This window comes from Nipponia nippon, unplaced genomic scaffold (genome assembly GCF_047370975.1).
Source record: "Nipponia nippon isolate SJK-2023a ecotype South Korea unplaced genomic scaffold, ASM4737097v1 scaffold_6, whole genome shotgun sequence".
NCBI classification, from domain to species: Eukaryota; Metazoa; Chordata; class Aves; order Pelecaniformes; family Threskiornithidae; genus Nipponia; species Nipponia nippon.
The window spans coordinates 26,114,822-26,141,976 of NW_028262380.1; the positions used below are offsets into that span (position 1 = coordinate 26,114,822).

The following is a 27,155-nucleotide window of genomic DNA, read 5'->3' on the forward strand; positions in this document are numbered from 1 at the left end:
GAGATGAAAATAAATTATTTATGTAGGGATAATTAAAGTAATTGCCTTTTAGAGTAACTTTTGAGACAGCTCAAAGCAGAAATAAGTCCTCAGAAAAGACATGAATGAGAAATTAGCAAGTTCATGAGCCAGGTCAGGAAAAGATCTCCATACAAAAAATTGTGATGGAAGAAAGCCCAGAGAAATGTGTGAAAGAAACAGATAAATTAGGTACAAAGATAAGAGAGCAGAAACGGATAATGGTGGCAATGAAAAGAAAAGGATAGATAAGTACGAAAGCAAGGACAAATAACTAACTTCATATGGTCGTTTATCCCATGAATAAAAGTAAATTTAAAATGGAATCATAAAGGCTGTCGATAGAAAATTTTATGCGATAACAAGGGCAAAATATCGTCCCTTGTGAAAATACTTTTTTGCAGTTCAGGCCAGTTGTAAGCTCTGCTTTTTCTCTCCAACGATGCCAGAAGATGACAACACCACGGCATACTCCCGATTGCCTTCTCATGCTTCTGGGTAATGATATCACTGTTTAAGCTTTGTTGGCAGCCACATCTGTTCTGTCCAAAGTATATAAACGATTTAGTAAACAACATGATAAATAAATTGCTGTGGTAGGATAGGCCAGTGCTGAATACAAGCCAAGTTGCAAATTGAATTGTAGCATTATCCATAGAGTTCAGATTTAAAGATGCAAAAAATGACACCTACATGCATTATTCTGCTACAAGCTGGCCAGCAGAAATAAGAGAATAATAAGGGGAAAAGAAGGGCATACTGATGGAGTTGTCTCTTAAACTACGTTAGGTTCTCTTAGAGGAACAAACAAGGAAAAAGTGAACACTGCCTTCCCCACTCCTACATCTTCTATGAGCATATGCAGAATTAAAATAAAATAAATGATTGTTCATACAAGGACAGAATAACAGTCTGCAATAAAAATACAGAGTTTGGTCCTGTGAGGCGACAAGTAATTTTCTCTCCCACGGCAAATGAGAGAGAAGGATGGTTTGTACCTTTCAGAATAATATTCCTAGATTACAAACCAACTCTTAAGACTCAGAACCATCAGCCAGTTATGACAGAGGGAGAACATTATTAACTTTCATACTGAAAGACATGAAATTTTATGGAGGAAGATGCAACAGAGGGACCACTGTGCAAACAGGAGCCCTGATTCGGGCAAGAACTCATTCTTCCTTTTATTTTCTCATGTCTCCTGGGATTGCCGTTTCACCTCAGCGTCATATAGATCCTCCTTTTCCATACTTCCCTCACATTCCTCCAATTGTATGACTTTTATTGGTACTTCATTTTACAATTTGCTGGCCTTGAGGACCTGGGATATCCCTGGCATCCTACTTTTAGTGAGCACAAAGCAGAATGAATTAGCAGAACAGGGAGAGCCAGTGAAAAGAAGATTAAGCAGTGTGATAGTCAGGATCATTACAAGGAGCTCACAGCACCTCTGACTACATGAAATACTAGACAACAAATGGATGAGATAGAATATTACACAGTATCACTACAGAGGCATCTGAAAACATTCATGAACATACATAGATCTCCCAAGAGGGCATTAGCAAACTTATACTTAAAATACAAAAACAGAATACATGTGGGTTTTTTGACCAAACAGTTGAGTATCTTCTGCAAAATGATGCGCATTAGCAAATGACAAGGGTAGACAGCCTTGAGGAAAAGGCTTAGAACTAGGAGTTCCAACAGATAAGTACAGTTTGCTCTAAGTGTTGATTACATCCACATGTGGCCTGAGAGAAAAAACACAATTTTCTCCTTTTTCCTCGCATGAGATGGCTACAACACAGCTCTGATCACCAAACACAGTTCAGCCATTCATAATACAGGTTATAGCTATTAATTACTTCTGGAATATCAAGCTGACAGAATTTTCAATGCATAATTTTCTACACTGCTTGCAATACTGTCACACTATGCGTGTTTTGAGGTGGTCATGAGGCGTGACTGAGATTCTTTTATATGTTGGGTTTTTTTTTTTTTTTTATCTATACTGGTTAAGAAGCACCAGCAAAGCTCAGGAATGGGAAATGCAAAGAATGACAGGCACCTTCAACTTTCAGTTAAGTCCTGATACCTAACCTCTTATAGGAAAAAATGGTCTTCATGGGACATAGACCCGAGTGGACACCATTTTTCATGGCTTTTTTTTCTTTTAAACATCCACTTACCTGTCTAGACAACAGTCTCCATTTAAACTGCTTGATCTAGAGCTAGTTTCTAGCTTAAAGACCATTAGCAGTGGATGAATTCTGTGATACAGTTTTGGGCCCTTAACCTGTGCAACGCCAGCACCTTGAGCACCCAGTGAAGGCAGGAAAATGAAAGTCAATGGAGCAAGAGCACTCAAGAACAGGCTCGCACCCTGCCACTCCAACCTTGTGTTTTACTCTTTTGGCCCAATGCCTTAGGAGGTGCATCAAGTCTTTTCCCAGGCATCTCAGAAGGACGATAGCTTCTTTGTCCTAATGAGGAACCTAAGGTTCAGCTGTTGGGAAAGGTCCTTTTTGAACTGGCTTGAATGCCAAGAAATTGGGAATTGAAGGCACAGGTCTGGAAAAAAAATGGGCAAGTGAGAGCAAAATGCAATTTCCTGCTCTTGGGGTGGGTGGCTAAGAAGGGCTACAGACTAGAAGCAGTAGCAATTGCTATTAAAAAAAAATTAGAAGGCAAATGCCGTGGAACATGTGTAAGAAGTCTCCAGGGCAACCTCCATATTTAGAAGGTCACTTTAAATTCATCACAAATGTATTCAGTATAGTTCTGCCGCGCTTTCAGTAGAAGGCCACGTCAGTAGGGTAACTCACTTCTGCTGGTTGCCTGAGGGACTATTTAAGTCAGGCTTGGCTGTGCTGACATCTTGAGAGCTTTTCAACCATTTGCAGCACACAACACAGATCTATTTTAGTCATCTGTGTTTATTCTGTGCTGTTTGCACAAGGTCTCCCTCAGCCAAGATTCATGGCTATGCTGGATACTATTTCAGACTATGCCAGTTTATAATAGTAAGACTCTAAAATGACCTGGCCAAGAGAATTATGTGGAAACTTGGTTGACAAAAGAATGTTTGAACCAATTGTGTTGAAATAGTTTGAGAATTTGCAACTTTTGCTATAAAAATCTAGGGACACCTCAAAATACAAGAGAGATTAAAATAAAGAATGATTCGCTTTGTATCCCCCAGAGTTTTTGAGACATTCAAACCTTCTGGTATAGCAACATAACTAGACATGGGCCATTACTTTGCAATTAGCTACAGAAGAACAAAACACAAGGTTGTAATTCCCACAGAGGTCTGTAAGGCCATCAAATCTCTACAGCAGAACTGCTGGCAGTTCATCAAAACAGGTCCTTTTGTATTACAGAATTAGAAATGTTTTCTGTTAAAGAACATATTGCTTATTTTTCCCAGAAACTAGTATGAGAGAATTCTAACCCCACACTTTCTGTAAAGCAAATAATACTGTATCAGAAGGGGAAAAAAAAAAAAGGACATTTACATCATACAAAGTTATGTGTGTTACTGGCTTGCTTTGACATTTCTGGCCACTAAATAATCATACACAGGTCTCAGGCTTCATGGAGGATGCTTTATGTATAATTATCCCCCACCACCACATACACTGTGTTTTCAGTCTAGTTTTCAGACTTGAACTGAGCCTTGGGCTAAGATACTCCATGAATCAGCCATGCTTACTCACAGAGCATCGAAGTCTGGAGGAATAACATAGTGCTATCAGATTTTACAAAAGAAGTAAAAAAGGGAAATAAAAAGGTTTAAATATAACATCATTCTTATCCAGAGATTTGCTGTCTTCTGCCACAACTAAGACAGGAACCATTTCCTCTGGATACCACAGAATGTCCTTCACCGTGACTCTTTCAAACAACTGGCCTCTTGTCTGACAGAGTCTCCCCCGTTAAAGTACTTGATGTTGTTTGTTGTTCTTCATTCTTGAACTTTGGCTCTTCTTGTCAAAATAAGTTTTGCAGATGGAAGAGACTGAACAGGAGATAAAATCATACAGGCTAACAGACCTGTCATTGTCTTTTGGCAACTCTTGTGTATCTGCAGAGGATGGAAAGTCTTGTGATATTTTTCTTCTATGCTTACTTCCTCTTATGGAAGTTCCCAATTATCTGCTATATCCATAGAGTAAATAGTAAGCCCAACATACAACAGTCAAATTGTTACATAACACCACCAAATCATAACAGATGTTGCCATGGGTATTACATACTAGAAATTACATTTATGAAGTCACAGCCGAAGACTTTAGATTTCTATTGTTTCCTAGGAATATTTGGAAATCATAATATTTGCTTATTATTTACAGTGGCCATACCACAGAAATTTACCATGTGCAAAATTTTCACGTTTTGACACCAAGGAGAACCCTGAAAAATCCACTTCAGCAAAATGATAGAACATTCAGCATAAGAGAATTCAATGCCACTTAAGTATGTATATGTAAGTTATGAGAACCGTGGGTATGAACAATATCTCCTAGTTAACTTAATAAGCAGCAAAAAATGTTTTAAAAATATCATGCGCATTAGAGATGCACAGTCCACCGTCTATAAAATCTTCATGGTATTATGAGTTAAGAAGAAAAAAACTCAACAAAACAAACCCCTGCTTAGTCAAGCAAAATGAAGGACAGAAAAATAATCAAGCCAAGTAGCTTAGTAAGAGTTAGGCTTTTTAAAAACAGCTTTGCTTGTTTGTAATTTTCTGTGGTGTTGCTAATAGCAGAGAGGAAGAAGAGTTTAAATGACAATAGCTTTTTTTTTTTCATTGTATAAGCATTAGTTGTAATGACAAGATGAACTGAAGTCTGCATTTCAAAGAGATTTAAACTACATGCTATATATAAAAAATATATATAATGTATTCGTCCACAAATTGTACTTTGAATACCAAATACATTTTCTAAGAATTACAAAGTAAATACATCCATTAAATTAGAGATTAAAAGTAACACTTTAGGAATTCAAAGGAGAACTTCAGGTTGTAGAGTCTAGACTTTTTGACCTACTTCTGACCTTGGCATAGCAGCGTCATTCACATTTCCCATACCGTTAACTCTAACAGAAAACTTGTGTATTTGAATATGTATTTTTAACTCTACATGTAATAGTCATAGCTGAATACATCATGTCTTTTTCATTAGTAGAAGCCTTAATTCTTATCAGTGTTGTTCTATACAGGTATAAACAAATGAGTCTGTAAAAATTAGTTTACTTCAACGCAAATGCAAGTTATTAAAGCCTACATCAATCACGGGGTTTTTGCACAATGTCATTACTGGACTGAAGAATCCTGAAAGTACATTTCCACACTTGGGCATCTCTTATAATCACGCTATTATTCTGTTAAATTTGATCTTAACTCTGAACTTCTGGATTTACAATGCTCAGTCTGAGGTAATTACAATCGACTTGTTATACAATTTCCTCCAAAATCCCAGCTCTAACACCAGTCAAATGTGCTCTGGTGTGTTTTATATCTATCTAGGTTAAAAAGAATCAACAATTAAGTAGGTATTCTGCCTATACAGCATGTTTGGGTATTTTTTCCCCCACAGGCTGAACAACTACAGACTGCCTAGCTTTCTTGTATCACAATGGTTTTGGAGTAAAGGTTTTGAGGATGCAACTTTTAGAGGTAGTGGGTGCTCAGTCTCCATTGAGACCTGTGGGGTTCAGCAACTTTGAGAACTGATGTCCAAGGGTTCCTTTTAAAACAAATAGTAAAATTCCTGTTTGCTTATGTTGTGTAAGATTGAGTGACAAAACAGCAACTTAGAAAGCAAACTCTTACTGCAGCGTAAAAGTTACAGATGCAATAATGAAGGCTTAGCAAGTCTACTGCTAAAATCATGCAACAGGTTACTTGAGGATAGTCTGGCTGCTGATTGAGACTTTTCGGACTTTTCCTCTCTAGATTCTGCTGAATTATCCCAGCTAGTGATTTGCTCTTATAAATATTTAGGAGCATCTGTTTTGCTTTTTAGGATAGATGAAATCTGGCATTTCCCCTTACTCCTCACAGTTTCAAGTGCTAATTGGTATGATCTTTTTGGAAGCTGGACACTGAGCAATAAACTCCATTCCTGCACCTACACAGGAACACTGTTAGACTGGTCTTGGTGACTGCCCAAGAGGGTGCACCTATGATGTGCTCTGTTTACATTCACAACACAGGAACTAGTGTGCCTCCAGATGATCCATTTGCACCCACTTTACACTGCATGGAGCAGCCCAGGAACAAAATCTCACAGACCTTTGTGGCACTACTTCTGACTTTGGACACAGCTCACCTACATCATTCATACCTAGAATCCTCCAGCCACAACACAAAGAGAACTGGCTGACTGGCGCCGTTGCCCATCAGTATCTTCAAGCAAAAAAGGAAAAGATAAAAAATGCTGAATGGAGGTCGAAAGTCTGAACCATACTGGTTCAGATTTGCATCTGACAAGCCTCAGAGGAAAGAGCAGCCAACACGCAGCCTCCTTTCTCCCTCCCAACTTCCTGAAGCTTGTTCCTGGGGGTTCCTTTGTCACCAATGTAGCATGTGTCCAGAAGCCTCAAGGTCCAGAATCAACACAACTGTGGGACATGGCACAGATGTCATGTTGAGGACAAGAGGAAAATCCTTCTTGGGAAAGAACATGTGTATGAGCGTCCGTAGGGGGGAAGCAGGTAGAGCTCAGAATATTTTGAAATTGTGCCTCTAACTGGGAAGTGTGAGCTAGGATGGCTGGGCCCTGACGTAAAGGCTCCACAGAAGAGACAACCGTTCTCCACAGAAGCCTCAATTTTCTACGCCCTTGTGCCAACAGCATTGACCTTTAAACAGTGCATAAGTAGACTGAAGGATGCGATTACACCCCTGTACTCAGCACTTTCAACCCATAACTGGAATACTGCATCCAGTGTCAGGCTCCCCTACACAAGACATATTTACAGACTGAAGTGAATTCAGCAGAGGATCACCAGGGGTTGGAGCACTTGCCCTGTAAGGAGAGGCTCAGGGAGCTGGGCTTGTTCAGCCCAGAGAAGGAGGTTACTGGGAGGACAGAGACAAGCTCTTCACAGCGCTGTATGGCAGAGGGTACAATACATTCAACTAAAACAGTGGATGGAAAAAATTCTCTACCACAAGGACTGTCAAACATTGGAGCATGTTGCCCCAAGAGGCTGCGGAATTGCCGTCCTTAAAGGTTTTCAAGATTCAGCTGGTATGAAAGCCCTGAGTGACCTGGTCTGAATTCACTGTTGACCTTGCTTTGAGCAGGAGGTCGGCCTAGATGACCTCCTGAAATCCCTTCCACCCTGAACAATTCTCATAATGCCACCAAATGGGCACACATCCCTTTCACTTCTTGCACCTCCATCCCCCAAACAAGCCTGTTGCCTGTTCAGCAATAAGAAAGTGAGTCAACCTCTAATGACTTGTGAGACTCAAGAGAGCACTGGCTGCACCACACTTGGGAACTACCAAAGGGAAATGGTATCAGGCCCATAAACCACATGGAATTGGCTATGCAGACACGCTCTATTTATCTGGTGTCATTTTGGACTTTGGCGCAGCTGGCCACTACACGAATCTGGGCTGTTTGGCAACTCCAGCTTTGATGCTTAGCCCAAGGGTCTCGTGGTCTGTGAGATGACAAGCGCTTGTCATTTTCCCTTGTCCTTGTGGGGGATCGTTTTGCCTTCTGCTGCAGCCACTGATGTAGCCCTCCCACTGAGAGAGCCTGGTCTGGGGTATTTTGGCTCCCAGTGTGGCCTGTGTGTTTTTGAGGGGCATTCTGTGTGCACAGGCCCAAGGGTGCAATGTGAGAACACGATGCCACAGGTTCTGCAGTGCTGCGTTATGGACATGTGTGGTGAACTATGCTTACTCTGAGCAGAGTAATTCTGGAAAACGGGGTCAGCCAAGCTCCCTGAGAGCACAGACAGGTACAGCATCTGCCTGGCTTTAGGTTCTTCCTCTGGCACTCCAGATGAGTTAGTGTAACAATGCACTCCAAGGCTAAGAAAGTGTGGACACTCAGGATTTTATGTTCAGGGTGAAGCAGGACTATATGAGTGCAACCCACGCATTTGCAAGAACAAGCTATACATACTTCTTGCAAAGTGCTGTTCAAAACAACTTTGTTCTTTTGTGGATGTATGCACATGGAAGTGGTTTTGTTTTAAGGGCAAGCACACAAATGGATTCCTTATTCCCAGACATACATTCTTTGGGGACTTACACACTAGCCCCACTCTTATCATAGGCTAGTGGGTGCCGTATCTTCCTGATAATCTTCCTAAAATACTGATAAGAAACCTCTTGAAGATGGGCCTGATCCTAGAGAGGGATGCTCCTCACACCTACTGCCTTGAGCAGTTGATGTACTCAGTAATTTAAAAGGACATTAATTTAGGCCCTAAGTAAGAAAATAGGATAAAACCAAATTTATGCAATCATCAAGTACACCAAATTAAGCTGATGTAAAATGTGATCTTAAAAAAGAGTTTAACCAAATTAGAGTTGTAATCAAGTTCACCTAATTGCTCACAGTTCACAATTGTTAGTGTTATTTAAAAAAAAATACATACTTTTACTTAGAAAAAATAATTAGCACTTTGTAGCCTTTTCTTCAATGGACATTGAACTAAGTTCCATATGGAGGCTAAGAATCATTGGTATTTTACAGGTCACAGTTACAGCAATGTAAAATAACTTGCTTGAAGTTGCTCAACCATATCAATGACATAGCAAGAAACGGAACCCAGAAGTCAAAGAGTTTGCAGTTTCTTTGTTTTCATGCAGACTAAAAAAGGGTTACAGAGAAACATTTCAATAGAAACACTGTCAATGCTGTAAAATGCCCTGGGAAATAACAGAAAGCTACCACTTGTATTAACTATTCAAAAGCTCATCAGAAAGTCAGATACACAGATTCTAACTGTACACGCAACTGAATAAGCAGAATCAAAAGCATCAGTAACTGCAAGTCTGCAAGAGCTGAAGTAATGTCTGAATAACCACCCTTCCAAACATCCTCATGTTATCCTTACCAGATTAATCAGTCTTCTCATTGCATGTTCATGCGAGCAAATGCATTCGCAAGGATCAAATCCACCTTCTGCCATGGTTCTCTGGATAAACCTGAACTTGTCTGTGAACACCTAAGAACAAGAATAAAAGGACAATGAACTCTTTTTCAACTGACCTTATTTTCCGGAGACTCACACATCAAGTTTCAGTTTGTTTAATGCCAGGGTGAAAAAGCAAAACAAAGGAGGGTAATCCTATTATTCCTTTGGCAACATGAATGAAGAAGTCTGGTATGTGCAGTTACATTTTGATGTTGCTGAAAGCAGTGTTTCACACAGGCTTCCTTAGAAAGCCAAATAATTTTTTTACAAGAATTTGTGTGTCTCCCCTGTTTGTTTTTTTTTTTCCACGTACATCCTAACAAACAAGAATGACAAAGATTAAATTCTGGTCTCTCATCTGCATAGTGGGACTCTTAAGTGTATGAATACAATTTGAAGAGTCAGGGGAACTTGTACTCCTAAACCCCTAACAAACTGCTGGCATTCTTCCTCTGATCAACATACAGGAAAATAATTGAAAACTCGGTAACTTCTTTGCTAAAGGAAGAAACGGCCATCCTTATTGTATAATGAAAGCAAGCAGCAGGGGTGCAAGAGTGGATGTACTTGGAAACACTTTAAAAATGGAGCTGCACACACTAATTTTAGATCAAAGAAGTAGGTCATTCACTTAGCAATACAGAAAGTTCAAAGAAGCTGTAATGGGAATCAATTCTAGGTTATTCACCTGCTAAAACCACTTACACCAGACATGTCAAGCATATACAAGCGTATCTTTACTATTTACCAATAGCTTCTCAGTGACTTAATTGATGGTCAAAATGGGTAGCAGACTGCTAGGCATTTCTACCCTTATGGTCAAATCAGGGATTGCTTTCTCTCGAATGAAGACTCTTATGATGTATTAGATCAGTTCTGCGTAATGATACTTCCAAAATATTTTTGTTAACTTGGCATCAATAAAGCTAGATTCAGACTGTGTTTGTGTTGCACGCACTGGGGCCCTGATGTGAGGTAACTGGCAAACTTAATAAATGCAGCAGCATAGAGCAGATACATCCTCTCAGTCTCCTAAAACAAGTAGTTTATGAAGGTGCCAGCCATTTGATAAGCATGTGCTGAACCAGCAGACGTGCTCTGCAGCCATCACCTATAAAAACTTAAGCCTTGATCACACATAAGCATTTTAATGTTTTAAGCTTACTAGAAGAAAGAGGGATAACCCATATGGCTATAAGATATCTTCATTCAACAGAATGTATCACCACAATAGTTATTCCCTCTTGGGGGAAGAAAGAAATGGAAAAAACAAAATGCATTTCAGAAGTCCTTCCTCTCCCAATGCCTACCACTCTTCTGTATTATCCTCTGCCATGGCGGACAGAGCCAGACAGGACAAGAAGGTAAGAGATATCAATATCTTCATTGCGGAGTCTGAACATCAGTGCCCTTATCTCCTAGGGTCTCCACTTTTTAAAAAGAATACTGAAAACTGAAAAAGAGAAAAAAAAAACTCAAGGGATGGAGGAAAGGCTTTTTGCGTAGACACTAAGAAAGAGTAATCTGGCAATGTACTGAGAAGATGACTGAGAGATGACCTGATTATGTAGCGTACAAGTACCTTTGCAGAGAAAAATAAACCTGACTATTGAGAAGTTCTTCAAGGAAGAGGTGATCAAGAACCAATGACTGGAAGCTGTAATCCACCAAATTCAAAAGAGAAGGAAGGCATACATTTTTACCATTAGAGTAACTGACCAGTGCAACAAACTGCCAAAGACGGGGTGGCTTTCCCATCTCTCAATGCATTCAGACATGCTTCAGCCAAATACAGGTCACTGAGTAAAGTACACAAGCACCCAAGTTTAGTCCTCTTATAATGTTCTCCAATATACAGGAGATCACAGCAGACGATCTATGATTATTTCTGAGAGTTAATTATAAAGCTACTACACTAACTTTCCTGAAGTTATCTCAGAACCACTAGAACTGCACAACAACAAGAGAAGAAATTTTTTAACTACACAAGCTCTCTGGATGGTATGCCACATCAACCAGAATAGCCTTTCTAAAACTATTTTAGCACAAGGAACAGATAAAAGCACTGACTGCTAAATAGTGCAAAATGGTTTCTCTGGACATAACGCTGACATCCAAAAGAAGGTATTTGAACCAGTAAAGTTGTAAAACAATATTTAATTGCAACATGAAAGAATTTAGGAGTCAGTAACATGTAGTAATGTCACAGCAATTAATAGAGGAGTGTTAATCTATATACGACTACAAGAAATCAAAACATCAGATAAGAGTCATCACCAATGAAACCAGGCTAACATTCTTTGTAGAGCATACAACTGAAAAATATTAGGCTAACATTCTTTGTAGAGCATACAACTGGAAAATATTAGACGATAAATGGGGGAAATTAAACTGTCATACAACATCATACATTTAAGTGGAGGTACGCTAGAAGGAATTTACCCCAAGGCATCTGAATTGTACATGATGAAGTACCTTAATGAGCTAAAATAAAGCAGAACACGTCACCAAGTAAAATGCTATCCAAGCTTTCAACAAAAGATCCCTTACAAGCTTTCTCACCTTCACATGATGCTGAAAGGCATCTTCCTTTATCTTTCCTTCCTCCAAGCCTAGAACAAGCTCTTTCATCGGCAAAGGACCAAAGACAGACCATCTATTTTGGGAACAGCACTAGGTTTTCCCCCGATAAAGATGCTAAACTTGGGTTATTTTATTACTTTAAAAAAACCCAGGTAACTAATCCCCCTTTATGCAATTATTTTTTGTCGGGAACTGGAGGAAACAGAGATTTTATATGTGGCTGACCAGTTATAAAGAAGAGAGAACCACCCTATACTATATGATGATTTTCACTTGTAAAATGACACTCATGTCTGTATTCCTCATTAAAGCATTCTTGGCTTAATAATTGTATCATTTGTGACACACTTCGAATGCATAAAGTACTAAATATCAACTAAGCTCTGTAATCAGATCCCTAAGTTTATCAATGTTCTGTGACCCTGTGTAAGATTTGGTAAATGACACCAGTATTTTTATGCATCACGGAGCAGGATTCCTTGGCTCCAGTGTGCTCTTAGGCAGCCCGTTCGTATCAAAATCCTGTTCCAGAATTGCAATGTGCTTCCTGCCTGCCTCCCGGTAATTGCAATTGTCTGATCTCACGTCAGCGGCTAACTTTTTCTGCCCAGCTCTGACCTCTTTGCTGTGAGTCACACCAGCTCTCCACCTTTTGCAAATACAGTTCTTCTACATACAATCTATCACAGAAAATGGGAGGATGTGCTCCATTCTTTTCCTCATGACCTGGAGAAAGAAAAAAAAGCTTGTAGTTTTATTTTATTTTACTTCACTTATTTTTCTGTATGTTTTCCTGTTTATTGTTACTTTGTTTTTCTTGGAGTAACTGGTAAGACCACAGCAATTGGTAAGGCTATGATGTCAAATACCTGCAAGTACTCTGACTGGGAGAGTTACTCTTACTCTACTTAAAATTACTGTATTTTGGTTTGGCCATATTACTGCTAGCACAGTATTTAATTCACAGGGTTTACAAACAGCTGGAAGATACATTTGGTAAATATGCCAAAGCTCTCACTGGTAACAGCTGAGAAGGTATATATTATGGCCTCTAGACTAAGCAAACTGATAGAGAGCATAATAAAGGAGAGACTTAGTAAACATGGACAAATATGATTTACCATTGAAGAGCCAATATGACCTTTCCAGTGTAAAGAGGCCCACAGAGGCAATCATGAACAGTACTACTGAAATTAAAATACTGTAGTCAGAGCTGGAATTACTATAATTCAGGAGCAAAGTGGAGGATGGTCTCTGATGATCTAAGACAGAAACAAAAGCCCACCATTACCTTTTGACTTGAGCATCTATTTGAAATTGTAGGCAATGAAGCCATACTGAAAAATATTTCTAGTCTCTCATGATTTAAAAAATAGCATTCTCAGTTATAGTAATTATTGCAAATCGTTTCTTCTTTTATTACCTTCCCCAATCCCAGCCCTACAGCTGTGTATTATATTTTATATACCCTACTATCAAAAAAGCAATCTTTATGGTTACAATCTGATTGTTTTTTTGTACCTGGAGACTCTTCTGTATTTTAAATTATTGCAATGACTATACATTATTTCCCAATCCAGCAACACCTCTCTCGAGTAAATTGCAGGCAGCTGGTGAGCTCTGGGAGACAGAAATTATACTCTGCCTCTCTCCACCCTAATCATTACAAAACTGAATTCCTTTCTAGCATGAAGGCAAACAAGAAGTTTTGTCAATTTTCCATGTGCTGGACGCTCTCCAATGTGACTCCAATACGATGCTGATTAGCAAGACTGTCAAAGCGCACGTACTGGTGATCTCTACTCCTTGGTATAAAGGAGTGTGTAAAAATATTTATAATTCCAGTATTCAAAGAAACACGCACTCTATATGATACACAAATCAGAGTCACTGCAGATTTATCATGGACTAAACTTGGCATCTTCAGCATCAAAACTCTAAGCCCGTTAACTCTTACGTTTCCTGGATCCAGGCACTTTTAAAAAGTAGACTATCACACACACGATACATACAATGGCTGAAGATTTCCTCTGCTAGGAACTATTTTTGCTGTGTTGCTATTTTCTTGAAGATTGAAGGCAAGAAATCCTTGGGAGGAAAATACCTCACAGTACAGCAGACAAGTAACAGAATCTTTCCACATTACTTTAAAGAGAAACAAAACCCTATTCAGCTCCTCGTTACTGTTTTTCAGCCAACTGCAATAACTCAAAGCACAATTGTCAAATATCTCTAACAAGCCATAAAGTTAATTTTGCTTCTGCTTTCAGTTTGAGAGAAGTGTGGCAGAACAAATGAAAACACATATAAAATTTAAAATAAAAACGTAGAAAGAAAGCAAATGACTTGTTATGCCTCTGCAGGCATTCAAAAAAATGATAAAGGGCTAAAATAGCAAAAGCCATACACAAAGCATGAACAATTCACTGCCCCAAAGAGAAAATGTTCATTTTTATCTTACTGTCAGAGGCAGAAACCCTCCCTCCTATACTCTTCCATGATCTCCTAAAGGATCCAGGTTTCCATAAAAAGGATTTGTTCTCTTGCCTTTTTACCTGCACCTAAGCCATCTTAGTATCTATGTCTTCTTACAATATCTGACCCTTTCTGTAATTATTTTCTTCACAGCATGCCCCAAGTTTTGTTCTTCTGTATCATCTTACCCATCTCCAAATGACCTCCAAGGATTCTCTTCTAGCATCTAAAACATCCTGTACATTGGCCTCGCGTAGCATAGCACCCTTGCAATCCTGCACATGAAATCCCGTCCCAGAGAAACTACCAGGCACTGGGGCTGTGTGACCATAGTACCCATTAACCCAGGGCGTGGAAATTTGCTTCAGTTAAAGCAAGAAGAGACTGCTGTGATCAGCTCCTCATAAAGCTCCTGATCTCTGCTTTTGTAGGACTCTTTCTTCTCCTCCTTGGCCACTCTGTCCCCCTGGGTACCATCAGTGCTCCAGGGGCCACAGGCACCTCAGCTGACTCGTTACTGGGCACTTCAAAATGCCCCTTGTACAAGGGGTTACTCCAAAATCTGTTTCTAATCCTGCTTCTTCTAGGGACTGGACTCACTGAATCCTGCCCAGTCACACACAGTCCAATTCAACATCAATAAGGCATACAGTAAAATAATAGATAAAGGTATCTTCAGTGGGGCAATATTGCTTACTAGTGACCGACCAACCAAGAGGAGCCTAAACTTTCAAATCCAGTGAAACCCAGGCAGACTCAGAATTTTCTGTATTTGTTATATAATGCATTTTCCCGTTGATTTCCATCTTCTATAATATTTGTACTTCATGCACATCCACCCTCCCACAGAATCCTGAGTGTTTTGTTAGTCTTTTGATGAACTACCTATATCCAACTTACTAGTCTATTATTTAACTTCCTATGATTTCAGTTGTATAGCTAAACTTTGTGAGTAAGACAGGCCCAGGAATTTTATCCATTGATATCTGCATCAAGTTTTTCTTCAGGTTGGGTTAGAGCATAGAGGGGAAAAATAATATGCATGGATTTGGGATTTCTCTCTTAAAAAAGCAAACCAGAGATATGTGTAGCTAGGACTGGCTGATTTCACCTGCAAAGACCTTTGTGAAATTTCTATTTTTTTTCAATTGCTACTAGCAGAAATGCAGCACATTTCCTATCACCAGAGCAATATAAAGGAGGAACAAAGCAGAAATGGTAACAGAGCCATTAAAAAAGCATAGGAAGGGAATAACTAAACACAGGATAAAACTACAGGACAGTGTAAGAACACAAAAGCATTTGTAGCTGAATAGGGAAGAAACATCACAAAAGGAACTACAGAAATAGGGAGAAAATAAAGAGAAAAATAAGCAATACTTTAATATAAATAAATGCTATTCTGCCTGAAGTTAATGGATGCATAATAGGGGAGGACATCGCACTAAATCAAAATTAATCCAGAAGCCAAGGGCCTGGCATAAGTATCCAGTGGAGGTGGTATACAATTTTTATGAGAGAGTTTTAAATTGTTGGGGTTACAGAACTGGCAAAAATAAGCCTGAAGATTTCTAAGGAAACTTCCTTTACAAAGCAACTTCCTCTGTTCAAACAAGGCTAAAAATAGGTTCTGTAAAAAAGAAGAATCTTGTATACAAATTGATACTAATTAAAACATTCCAAGGATCTGTTCTCCTCTATTATTGTAATTTAGATAGTTCAGGTAAACATCCCCTCATAGGACTTAAGTCTGAAACACTGCAACATTATACTTGGCTTTTTTATAATGGTAATTTTTAATCCCTTTTATTAACAGTGTAAGAGAAGCTCTCTCCCATCATGTCTTCCACGTTTACAGCTCCATTGTACTTCTACTGAAACAAATACCAGCACTCCCATTGGCTTCAGTGGACCAGGATCTAGTAGTTCTGCAAGGTCACAGATCTCTAGAGGACTACTGATGATCTTTTTCTACCAGGCCTCCTCCCGGACATAAAATTGAGTTTTCAGGACAAAAGAAAACCAACTGGCTGACGGAGCAGCAAAAGCAAAACAGCAGGATATAAACGTGGGTCCCGCCAGAAGGAGTGCTGCCACAGTAAAGCGTGGCTCCAATTACAGCTTTCTTCAACTAATTGTCCCAGTTCAGATCATCCATTTAGCTTTTCTAGGGAAAAGAGCTGCAATGATTTTGATGGCTGATACAATACCCAAAGAGGGTTCCTAGACATCGCAACGCTTTTAGAGTATAAAGCAATCCTCTCCACGCTCTTTCCTTACAATTCCAGGGGGCGGGGGGAAAAGCAGCTGATTTTGTACTTGAAAGCATCAGCACGTCTCCCTGGACTTCCAGCTGCAGCCTAATGAGTTCGCAAGTGTATTTCTGCACTGCAACTTTTCTCAGGATAATTAACAAGATCCAAGATGAACTTTTCAATGCAGATTAAGCTAAGCCAGTTCCTTTCCTCATGGAAAAGTCAGTGCTTAACCATGCACACAGATGTATGCAACTGGTGCTGTTCTTGTTGGTTTCAACAAAGCCATCAAGACCAGCAGGAGCTCCACAAGAGAACTGCTCACCCAGCCACATCCAGCTCAAGGCATACTAGTGGGTAACTTTGCTACCGTCTCACAAATCATTTGGTAAGTAAATTATGAATTAATTTTCCAGTGTCATCCATCTAGTGCTTCTTACAAATGCTAATTTAATACAAAACAACTCCTTAAAAATAGAAGCAAAACCAAAGAAACCAAGAAATGCTTAGCCAGCCACTGAAGGGTGCTACAGTGACATGCCAATATCAGGGAAGGAGCTTTTGAGCAGGGACAGGCTCAGAACTGAGAAGTGCGTGCTAAGTATCTTCCTGATGTTTTTTTCTGATGGTCTCACGAGACTACTGGAGCACTGGTACATCCCTTGTCCCCACAGCACAAGTCCACCACTGTGTGACCACCACAGCACTGTGAACATTGCTGGGTCACTCACATTTTCACCCCGATGTGGACATTTGGACTTGCTCTGAGTGGGTCAGGAAATTCTTCTGGTGACTCTGCCAACAGCGCTAGCACCTAGAGCAGCGAAGCAGGAACCAGAGCATGAGAACTTAATTACAATTATCGTCAAAGCCCTTTCACAGCCAAGCATCACAACTCTTCTTTCATTGAAGTATGTGAAAAAGTTGACACTGCTTTACAGGGTGTAGCATCCAGTAGGTAGCAACCTGGTAGGAAACTTACTATTTGTGGATGAGGCTAACCAAGGTTAGCTGAGGTGCATCAGTTCAACACAGAATGGTACATCAGGGAAATACAGAAGATGACACAGACGCTTCTTTCAGTTTAATTAAGGCTTGTCAGTGTCGAGTACCACTCTCAGAGGACAAGAACCCATACATTAAAACACTCCACTGTTCCAGTACTGTTCCCCACCTTCCTTTTCATGGCTAGTCCCCAGTACGTGAGGAGAGAGAGAGACATTTCAGGCTTTAAGGCTCTAAGGCTGATGTTAGTGATCAAAACTGAATTCCCCAAGGGAGCTAAATAAGACCCACCAAGATTTTAAAAAAGCTATTTACTTATTCCCATGCAGGTGGCTTAACATTTCTTCTGGGCAAAACACTTGAAATGGAGCTAATTATGCACATCCAGTCGTGGACCAAAAAAGCAGTCCAGCTATTTTAGAATTCATTTACTGATATTTCATACAGAATGTTATTGCCAAACTCCAGCTGTCAGTGTTTGGTCATCCTTTTGTTAAAATGATGACATTTTTCTGAAAGAAATCTCTTGGAATATGAAAGCTAATTAAGAGAAGATGTCAATGACGCAGAACTTTGTCCAAGAATAATACCCTCTTTCTGCTAAGTAAATGCTTCAGCTTCACTTTAACATTTATTTCTAGGGTAGGACACTGTGACAATAGTCTAGGACAACAAAATTATTGCACTGAATGACTAATAGCTATTTAATCATTTTGTTTGATATATGTTAACGCAAAAGGGTGGGCTATCCTCTGTAAAATTACTAACACATATTTTAACCAGTTTACAGAGTAAACTGGGAGCCTCTCCTGTGGTCTTCAGTAAGGCAAGAACTCTAATTAATGTTAACGGGATTTTCCGCTTGAGTGGTGAGTAGAAGAGCCAGCTCCCAGGCAAATTTGCTTACTCTCCTGCTTTTGGTTAGTGTCTCTGGCACTACAGACTGCCCCACTGCTTGTGTGGACATTCCTCTTCCCATTCCCCAGCAACAATTGCCAGTCTCCTAAATTCAGCACCCCTGCAGCTGTACAAGCAATGCACTACCGCTGGAAGCAATACATATTGAATCTGAAATCCCTGCCAAGAGCACTTCTGCACCAGCACTGAGAGGACACCCATGCTGTGCCATGCCAACCAGGGCTACAGGCCTGTGTTGCAATGCTTTGGCAGGCCTGATTCTGAACAAGCGGCTACACACGAAAGAGGAGCTGGCCTTGCAGGGAGCAGACTTTGGCAGGGAGGCAAGAATAAAGGGTACTTCCTGCAGATGGAAAACGGCGGAGGTGAGCATCTTGCACCAGCCTCCCCATGGGAGTAGAACAGGGAAACTGACTTTGCTGTTGGTTACCCCGCCCATAAGATGTTTTGCACTTAACTTTCAGGCTTCATAATACAAACCTAATCATTGACTTTAAAAGACTAAGTATGGAAAAAGAATACGTTCCTATAACAAACTATGTAACCTATCCATAAAACACCTCTCCTGTTGTTCCAAGATTTATGAATCAAGATTATGACTAACATGTTCAAATGCACCAAAGCAACTTGAGAGCTCAAAGCGAATCCAACTTTAAAGCTCGCCCAGCGAGGCTCAGGGCTCAAACTCATGAGCAAATTACCGGAGTGTCACAAAGCCACTGCACAGCAGCTGAGCTGGGGCAACAGTCCCCACACATGCTCTTCACCCATGAGAACTGTGAGCGAACGTGACTTTGCTTAGTCTGTAAGAGAAAAAGATTAAGCTGAGACACTTCAGAGCTGCCCCGAGTGAACGGTGAGCACCCAGGCAGTTACCGCAGCTCAGATGGCCTGCAATAATTCATTATTTTGAAGTAATTTTTTTTGAGAGTCAATCATTGAGAATTTTTTATACATTTCATCTCTTTGCAAAAATAAACATATAAAAATTCTCTTATTCACTCCTTTAGAACAACATAGTTTCAAAACAAATAAAAATGAAAGTTTTCCCACCCTGTTGAGCTAGCAAGTGCAGCCCTGAACCACGAGCTATGAAGTTTTTGAGACTCGTTTATTAAAAGTACAATTGTTTAGATTATAAAATACCTTAAAAATCCTTAAAACTGTAAAAATACACTATTCCTTAATGTTACTCCAACCACAAAATTATACTGAAATTCTTTGGAATATTTTCATTATTTTTTTCTCCAGGGAAGACATATGTTTCTAATAACTTGCCACTGAGCAAACAGATTTAGCAGGGTAGCAGCATGCTGAGAAAGATAGCCGGATTTTCAATTTCAGATGAAAGCAGCTCTATTCCCTGGCAGCCCTACTCCCAACCCCTTCAGGCCAGATCAAATTTTATCTGAAGCTAGCGGGTGCCTGTCTTTGACTTCAATGGAAGTTGAATCAGGTTTTCTACATACCTGCAGTAAACAATTTGAAGCTTATCAATTAGAATATTTTTAATCAGTACTTATACCAGAGGGAATCTGTAGCAATTAATAGGATTTCTGGGCTTGGTTATTTACATATGTTTAGCTAAAAGACAACCCAGCTTTTACCAAAGAATTACATCCATCTAATTCAGCAGACTCACAGACTAGTTTAGATTATCAAAAGGAAAGTGCTATGCAAATTATACAAGTCTCCCCTGTACCTCCTAGCAACAGATTTTAAGATCTATTACATTAATTTGCAGAAAGAAAATCTATGGTACTGTTTCACGAGATCGGGATGCAACACGCATCTCACCTTTGGCTCCACAGTTTTCCCACAGGAAAGTAGGTATTTTTCATCTTTAGACACTTTTGTTCTACGTACTAACTTGAAACAAGCATCCGACGATCTCTGTGGCTCAAGAAAAGTGTATGTATAAGAATATTTCTATGTTTCATGGAGCTCTCCAATAAAAGCTCTATCTAGTAACGTCAAACAGGGGTGCTTAATGACAGATGCCATCTAATCAGTCCCACCTAGATATGAAAGCGATAAGCCCCTGACGACATCATAACCACTTGTGCAAGAGTTCTTGTTAAACTAAGGCCACTCCCTCCAGGAAGCTTCGCTTCACACTTGATTTAGTCCAACTATTTGAAGAGCTAACCCCCAACTTTTCTTCACATCTTCATGTAATTTCATTTGGACAGCTGTTTTTTCCCTAAACTAACTTTTTAATGTATGAAAACTGACATAAACTATTTAATCAAGTTCTCTAAAAATATTGCCTTGCTAAAAATAAAGCTTTTATGATTAACTAACAGGAAATACATGAACATATGCATGTGAATATATGAACAAAAAAAGACCAAAGCTCTGTTACTAGAGGTCTGTATTTGACAAAGATTCGACAAATAAAGCATTGCAGCTGCTTATATCATGTAAATGGCTAGTGCTACATTTTTGCACAGCTTTTCTGTTCTGATAAAAATCTTTTCTTTCCTAGGAAAGCTCAGTGCTTTGGATCTGACATTTGTCTAGCAGTTTTATAAAGTAAGAATGAAACTATATTTAGCTCCAGAAAGCCATGGCTTTTAATGCATGCAAAGATGCAGAAGAATCAGAACTAATCTTAATGAGGAAAACTTTTATCTAGTGTAATTCTATCTGTTCCCACCCAAATGGGACTAATTTGTTCCATTATCTATAAAAACACCAGCTAGGCACTTTGACTAAAGCCTCTGAAGCATATTTGTTCAATTAATAACCATGCAAATGTACAACCACTCAATCATGCCAGAGGCTGATCCCCAAGCATCTTCAAATCTTGCATCAAAAGCCAAGTCAATCATCACTAAGGGACTTTTTTCTTGCCCCAGCCAACACCATGGAACAGGTGATGGGCTGGAAAGAGGAGGACAGGACCATACTTCTCCACTGCACTGCTACTGAAGTCCAGCAGAAATAAGACTAACACAGCTAACACAGACTGATCCTTCTCATATCCCTGACTGTATTCCTTAATAATGAGGAGCTAAGGAGTCTTTCTTCAAATGAAGCTCCTTGGGAACTGGGGAAGCTAGCTGTTCGTGAGTCAAGGCATACAAGCTGAAGGAGCTATTCTGGGAAAATAATTCCATTTTCTTTTTCCCCCCTTTTTTTTTTACCTGAATAAGGACTGCAAAATTTGGCTCTGTGGTATAACCTTACAAAGTTTTCTTAGCTTTCACAGTACTTATAGAGGACTTAGGAGCACTTGGATCTTCCAAGAAGTACTCAGCATCTTGCAGAATCAGGTGCCTCATTAACAACTAGATAGATCTTTACGTATTAATAAATTGAATCTATAACCTAGGAAGTTAAAACGGAAAGCGTGCTTGACATCAAGTGTAACAGCATGCATGTAAATGCATGTATGCAAAGCATGTATGTAATAGCATGTATGCAAAGCAGGCTCACAGGCTCTCTGATTTGCTTCCCAAGCAGAATATGGGCAAATGACATCAATTTTTCTATGTATAAATGCATCTGCCAAAATATTTTTGTGTTTGTTGTGATGAGTAATCTGATAAATGTTCAAAACATACAGAGTAAGAATCTGATACTTGGTATTGTCAGGCGGGGCACCGTACACCTTCTCCGTTCACACGCACTTATAAGAAGAAAAAGAGGATCTTGCTACTTTCATTGTACTGGCCCTGTGAAGACTCGTGATGTTGTTAGGCCCAATTCTGCTATGACGAACTTCAGCAGAGACAAAATTTGGTCTTTAAGAATATATGTCAAGTACCTAAAATATCTAGGAGGGAAAATTCTGAAACACGAACGTAGACTTTGCTTTATTACACATCTGTTATGCAAATAACATTCACACATCACTAACTCTGGAGTCTAAATATATGAAAGTAGAAAATGAGAAGCTAATAACAAAACAAGAAGTCAGTTAGAAACTAACTTTCTCTAAACCCAAATACTGACCTTTTGAAACCAGGTACAATAGTTACAAAGCGATTAAAACCATAATGCATTTTGAAATTGTTTTTATGTAGACTACTTCTTTAACAACAAGTGTATTATTCTTATTTTTCCGTTGGAACAAGGGAAGAACATGGATTGCAGAATGTTCCCCATGTAACTGGGCCATGCACTCCAGAATTAACGGACTTGACTGTAGTTTGGGTAAGGTGCTGCAAAAACATCACAATCTGCACGGTGCAGGGAATTTCATAGAACCATGTTCATTACATTTATTTCTATAGTCAGCAAAATAATATCCAGCTAGGCTAAAATAAAAGCTACAGAACGGCTGCTACCACCACCTCAGTTCTATAGCAGCCCCTCCTGGCTCACGGTCCTGAGTGGGTCAGGGACATCCCTGCCTGCCAGAGAAGCACACGCGACAATACTTTGCGGAATGACCAAATTACACATCCAGTACGGCCTTGCACTTGTTTAGCACCTTATACAAAATGATCTTAAACCACTTCGAATAGAGAACTCACTCTATACCACTCTAGAGTCAGGCAAAAATTGTAAATCTTGTATTTTACAAAATGGGGCAAAAAGAACCAAAAAGGTGGGACTCGCCCACCTCAGCAGCAGGGGAAGGAACAGCGCTCAGGACTGAACTGACTAATGTACTGCTAACGTTACAATCACGCTTATTTTGCCAACTGCTTCTACCATTTCAAGCCACGCTGTCAGTGACAGGGTCACTTTTTTAAATCAATGATCAACAACAATAGCTTGATTTCTTTCATCTCAACAGGTCACAAGAATTGGACGGAATTATCAAGGATTTATTCTCTCTCACTGTATATAGGAAGAAATCAAAAGTAAGATTGATTTCTTTTGTTTTTCTCATTTTGATTTTTTTGAGCTCAGGTCTGCTTTTGGAAAGTAACAGAAATGCGTAAAGGTGGATAGCACTCTAATAGCTAAGCATGTAAAGACTTCTAAGAGTAACCCACTAATGCTGACTGCAGACACGTACCTTCCCCAGTAGGCACACTAATAACATCAACATAATAAGCTATTAAGGCTAAAAAGTTAGATGTCCTCACCTCTAAAAACTGGAGATGGTTTTCAAGACTTATCTATATGAATAGACATGGATGTTCAGCCAATATACAACACAAACAGTCCCTACACCAACAAATCCATAACCTCAAAGACACTCCTGAAGGCTGACTAGCCAAACAGGTGTTTCCTGGGAAACGAAAGTTTTTGATGTAGGTCACGTGCCACATTCACGTAGAAGCGGTGGTTAGCTGAGGCCTCCGAACTGCCCTGGAAGGCAGCGGCTGAGCTGCAGGGCAGGACATCTGGGGAATCCGGCACGGTGACAGCTGCGGAGGAACGACCATGGACAATATCTGGTGGTCTCCAAGGCCAATATAGCCCTTCCCTGCTGTAATCCACTACGAATCACATCTTGGCGCACGCATACGAAGAGTTCCTGGCAGGAATCCTATCTTTAATACGTTAATGGCAGCGTGACGCTGTCCTTTTCCTGATATTATCTTTCACAAGACATTGTTCAATTTCTCCCACTTTAGTTGCATGCGCTTTTCAAAAAGCGGGGAGCAGCCTGGGAGCGCACACCCTGGTGTCAGCATGCCACTTCCAGCTTCTTTAAAGAGAGAAAACTAAAACCCTTTGGCTCAAAGTATCAGACCGAGATCCTTTAACAAAAAAAAAAAAAAAAAAAAAAAAAGAGAATCGACAGAGGAGTGCCACTTTGCACTAAAAGCCCCGACAACCAGAAAAACCCAAAGGAGAACAGCTGTAAAGCAGACGAGCGGACGCTTCACCGGTTGGAAAAAGAGGGGTGCTGCCTAACAACGTGCGGAGCGGCTCCGGCTCTCCCGCTGTTTACCTTCCCGGGCACCGGGCGAAGCGCCCGGCAGCGGGGCCGTCTCTGTAGTTCAACGGGCTTGCGGTCACCCCCGCAGCCCCCGCCGGGGGCTCCCCGGCCACCCCCCGCGCCGCGCCGCCCGGCGGAGGGAGCGAGGGAGGGGACGGGCGGGGGTGCCCGCGGAAACCCGCCCGGCTCTGCCCGGCCCGCGCCCTCCCCGTCCCTGCCGCGGCGCCCCCCGGCCGCGGCGCCTCCCCGCTCACCGTGCTCTGGCCGCCGTCGCGGGGGCGCGGAGGGCTGCGGCGGGCGGCGCGGCTCGGGCGGCCCGGGGCAGGGCAGGGCGGCCGGGCTGGCAGAGGCGGGCCCCGCGGCTCGGCCCCGCTGCTCCGGGCCGGCTCACACGTCAGCCCGCGCCACGAGACCCGGATCTGCCGGCTCCCGGCGGCGGCGGCGGCGGCGGCGGCGGGGCCGGGGCGGCGCCGCGCGGCTCCCGCCCCCCGCGCACGCCCCTCCGCGGCCCGCCCCTCCCCTCCCCTCCCCTCCGCGGGGCGGCCGCCAGCCCGGCACGGGAGCCCGGGGGCCGCCCGCCCCGCCTCTGGGCGGCTCGCCCGGCAGGGACGGCCGCGTCCCGGCCTTCGCCGCCCGGCGCAGGCAGGCTCGGGCGCCGCGCGGGCAGAGGGCAGGCGGCCGCGGTAGCCCGGCGCGCCGGGCGCTGTCATTTTCAGGCAACGCATCGGCCTTCAAATAAAGCCGCAGTAAGTCAGGGCTGAGAAGACGCAAGGACAGCAGTGGCTCCTCGGCGGCCTGGTGTGCGGCCAGGGCTCTGCGCCCCTGTCCGAAATACGGTCACGTCGGCGGCTTGGCCCCCCGCCGTCACCCCCGAAGTGCGAGGGAATTTACAGGGTAGTTTCTCCCCTGAAAATCTAAAGCCCGTTTAGGAGCTCATGACTCACAAGGCTTCCCTGCAATTAAAGCATCCCTCAAAATATGCATTTAGATGCCGTGGAATGAAGCTGGAAAGGAAAATCTCAGATCACGGCTTCTCACGCCAGCCGGTTGGGCTTACCTGTGCCTAGCCATGGAGCTGGGGTGTCGTGCTCCCATACGGAAAGATGGACCACGTCCTGTCCTGAGGACAGTGATGCTACGCGATCATGCAATGGGATTACACAGGGGAGAAAATCTTGTCCTCCAATATTTCCAAGGGTGGCTCCCCTCCTCCAAGCCAGAACACAAGGAAGGTGCTGCAATTTCAGGGAGAAAGGAGGTTTGGATAGGAGTTGTGAGTTCGGACAAGTCAGTACCTCATCATGGCACCAGTCCCTCATACAGTCTGATATGGCCCACATGTGGGGACAACCTCGGCTGTTGCCATGAGGCTTTCAAACCTCCTTTCATGGCTACAGTTTTCTTCTCAAAGTTTTTCTCTAGCCTGGGGTGTCAAGCCTACGCTACTCTGCCAGGTTGGGGGTGCACTGCCAGCTGGCAGCCTTGCACATCCAGCCATCGCTAGCGTGCAGAGCCACCTCTCCCTGTAAGACGCAGGCAGGCAAACTCTGCTCATTTAGGGCTGGCCCTGGACGTGACGTTCCGCTTCCTGAGAGGCAGCGGGCAGGCTGCCTTTGTCCAGCCATGCCACACAGCCCTGACTTGCTGTGGACCTCGCCTCTCCTTTCCCATGTTTCAGCCATTTCTCTTGCGTTAGTGCCCAACTAAAGAGAGGCAATACTGAAAAGTGAATCAAGGCCCTGACACAAAGCCAGGCCACCACACAAAAAAGCTAAACTATGCGGAGCTCATGTTGTCTTGTCTTCCTCAACCAAGGGAACTGAACCTCTGGTAAGGCACTAAGGATGCTAAAATTTATCTTTAATTTGGAAATACGAAACTACATCCCTACAGTGTTTCCTGGGAGAACAGGTCTCTTGACAGCCTGTCCAGGAGTTCAGAGTGCAACAGGAACCATGAACATCAGCAACATCAAGATATGCTTGGCTAGAAGTATACTTTGGCTGTCCTGGCCAAACACAAAGCTATCTAAGACCACGGTGTCAGAGGGCGGTCATAAGCAGAATGATCAACTGTGGCTGCATCCTTCCTCCCACCTCTCCCTCGGCCATCCTCCTAACCCTTCATCAGGGAACGAGCCATCCTAGAAGCAAGCAGAGACAGCTTCCCAACACCATTAAGCAGCCTCGCCCATCTGTCTCCCACACTTAGCACACAGGGCTAGTCGTCGTTCTAGAAAATGGATCCGAGATCCTGAAATCCCCAGAACAGACACAGCTTACCACTAGTCCTGGCTCACACAAGAGAGGAGAGCAATGGCAACCACGCAGTAGTGGGGAGGAAGGTTCCTCCCGTCAAGTGGAGGCAGGAACACTGAACACTTCCGTTTGCTTGCCGGTGGGTAACGCCAAACAGCCTGCTGTTGGTAAAAGGATGGCAGGCATACTTGGGGCAACTGTTGCAACTGGAAAGAGAGTCTCATAGTGATTGATTCTTGGAGAATTGAATTTGTATAATCCTAGAACTGGAAGGGCAAGACTAAGTGAGCTAGACAGGCAGTCTCAGATGCCTTGTCAGAAATAATATGAATCTGCAAAGCATCTGTAAAGGAGAGGCAGGAGCTGATGGGGATGATGACTGAGTGATCTGCAAGAAAGCAGTATGCAATGATGGCACTCACAGCTAAAGCTGTGACGTCTTCCTCTCTTACTTTGAATCAGATGCAGCCTCCTCAAAACGCGGCGCATCACATCTTTCTGGCTCATTTCTCACATCGCCTCATCCAGGAACTCGCATCGTGCCTGGTAATCTCTTGAAATTGTCCCTTGATGAGGCGTGCAAGCAGCACTATCTGGCCTGCCAGCCAGCCCTCC

The 27,155-nt window shown here is 42.0% G+C and overlaps 1 protein-coding gene across 2 annotated transcripts in view; it reads right to left on the reverse strand.

Moving 5' to 3' along the window:
• The window catches only part of SMIM14 (small integral membrane protein 14), a 55,705-nt gene that overhangs the window by 17,265 nt on the left and 11,285 nt on the right, over positions 1 to 27,155 (reverse strand). The window contains exons 1-2 of one of the 2 annotated variants that reach the window (XM_087735811.1): positions 24,537 to 24,689; positions 9,118 to 9,228 (exon numbers count right to left, since the gene is read on the reverse strand). In XM_087735811.1, the coding sequence (XP_087591937.1) occupies positions 9,118 to 9,192 (75 nt within the window). In that variant the 5' untranslated portion in view covers positions 9,193 to 9,228; positions 24,537 to 24,689. Of the gene's footprint in view, positions 1 to 9,117; positions 9,229 to 24,536; positions 24,690 to 27,155 lie in introns of those variants that run through there. The other variant, XM_087735810.1, reaches the window with a different exon arrangement.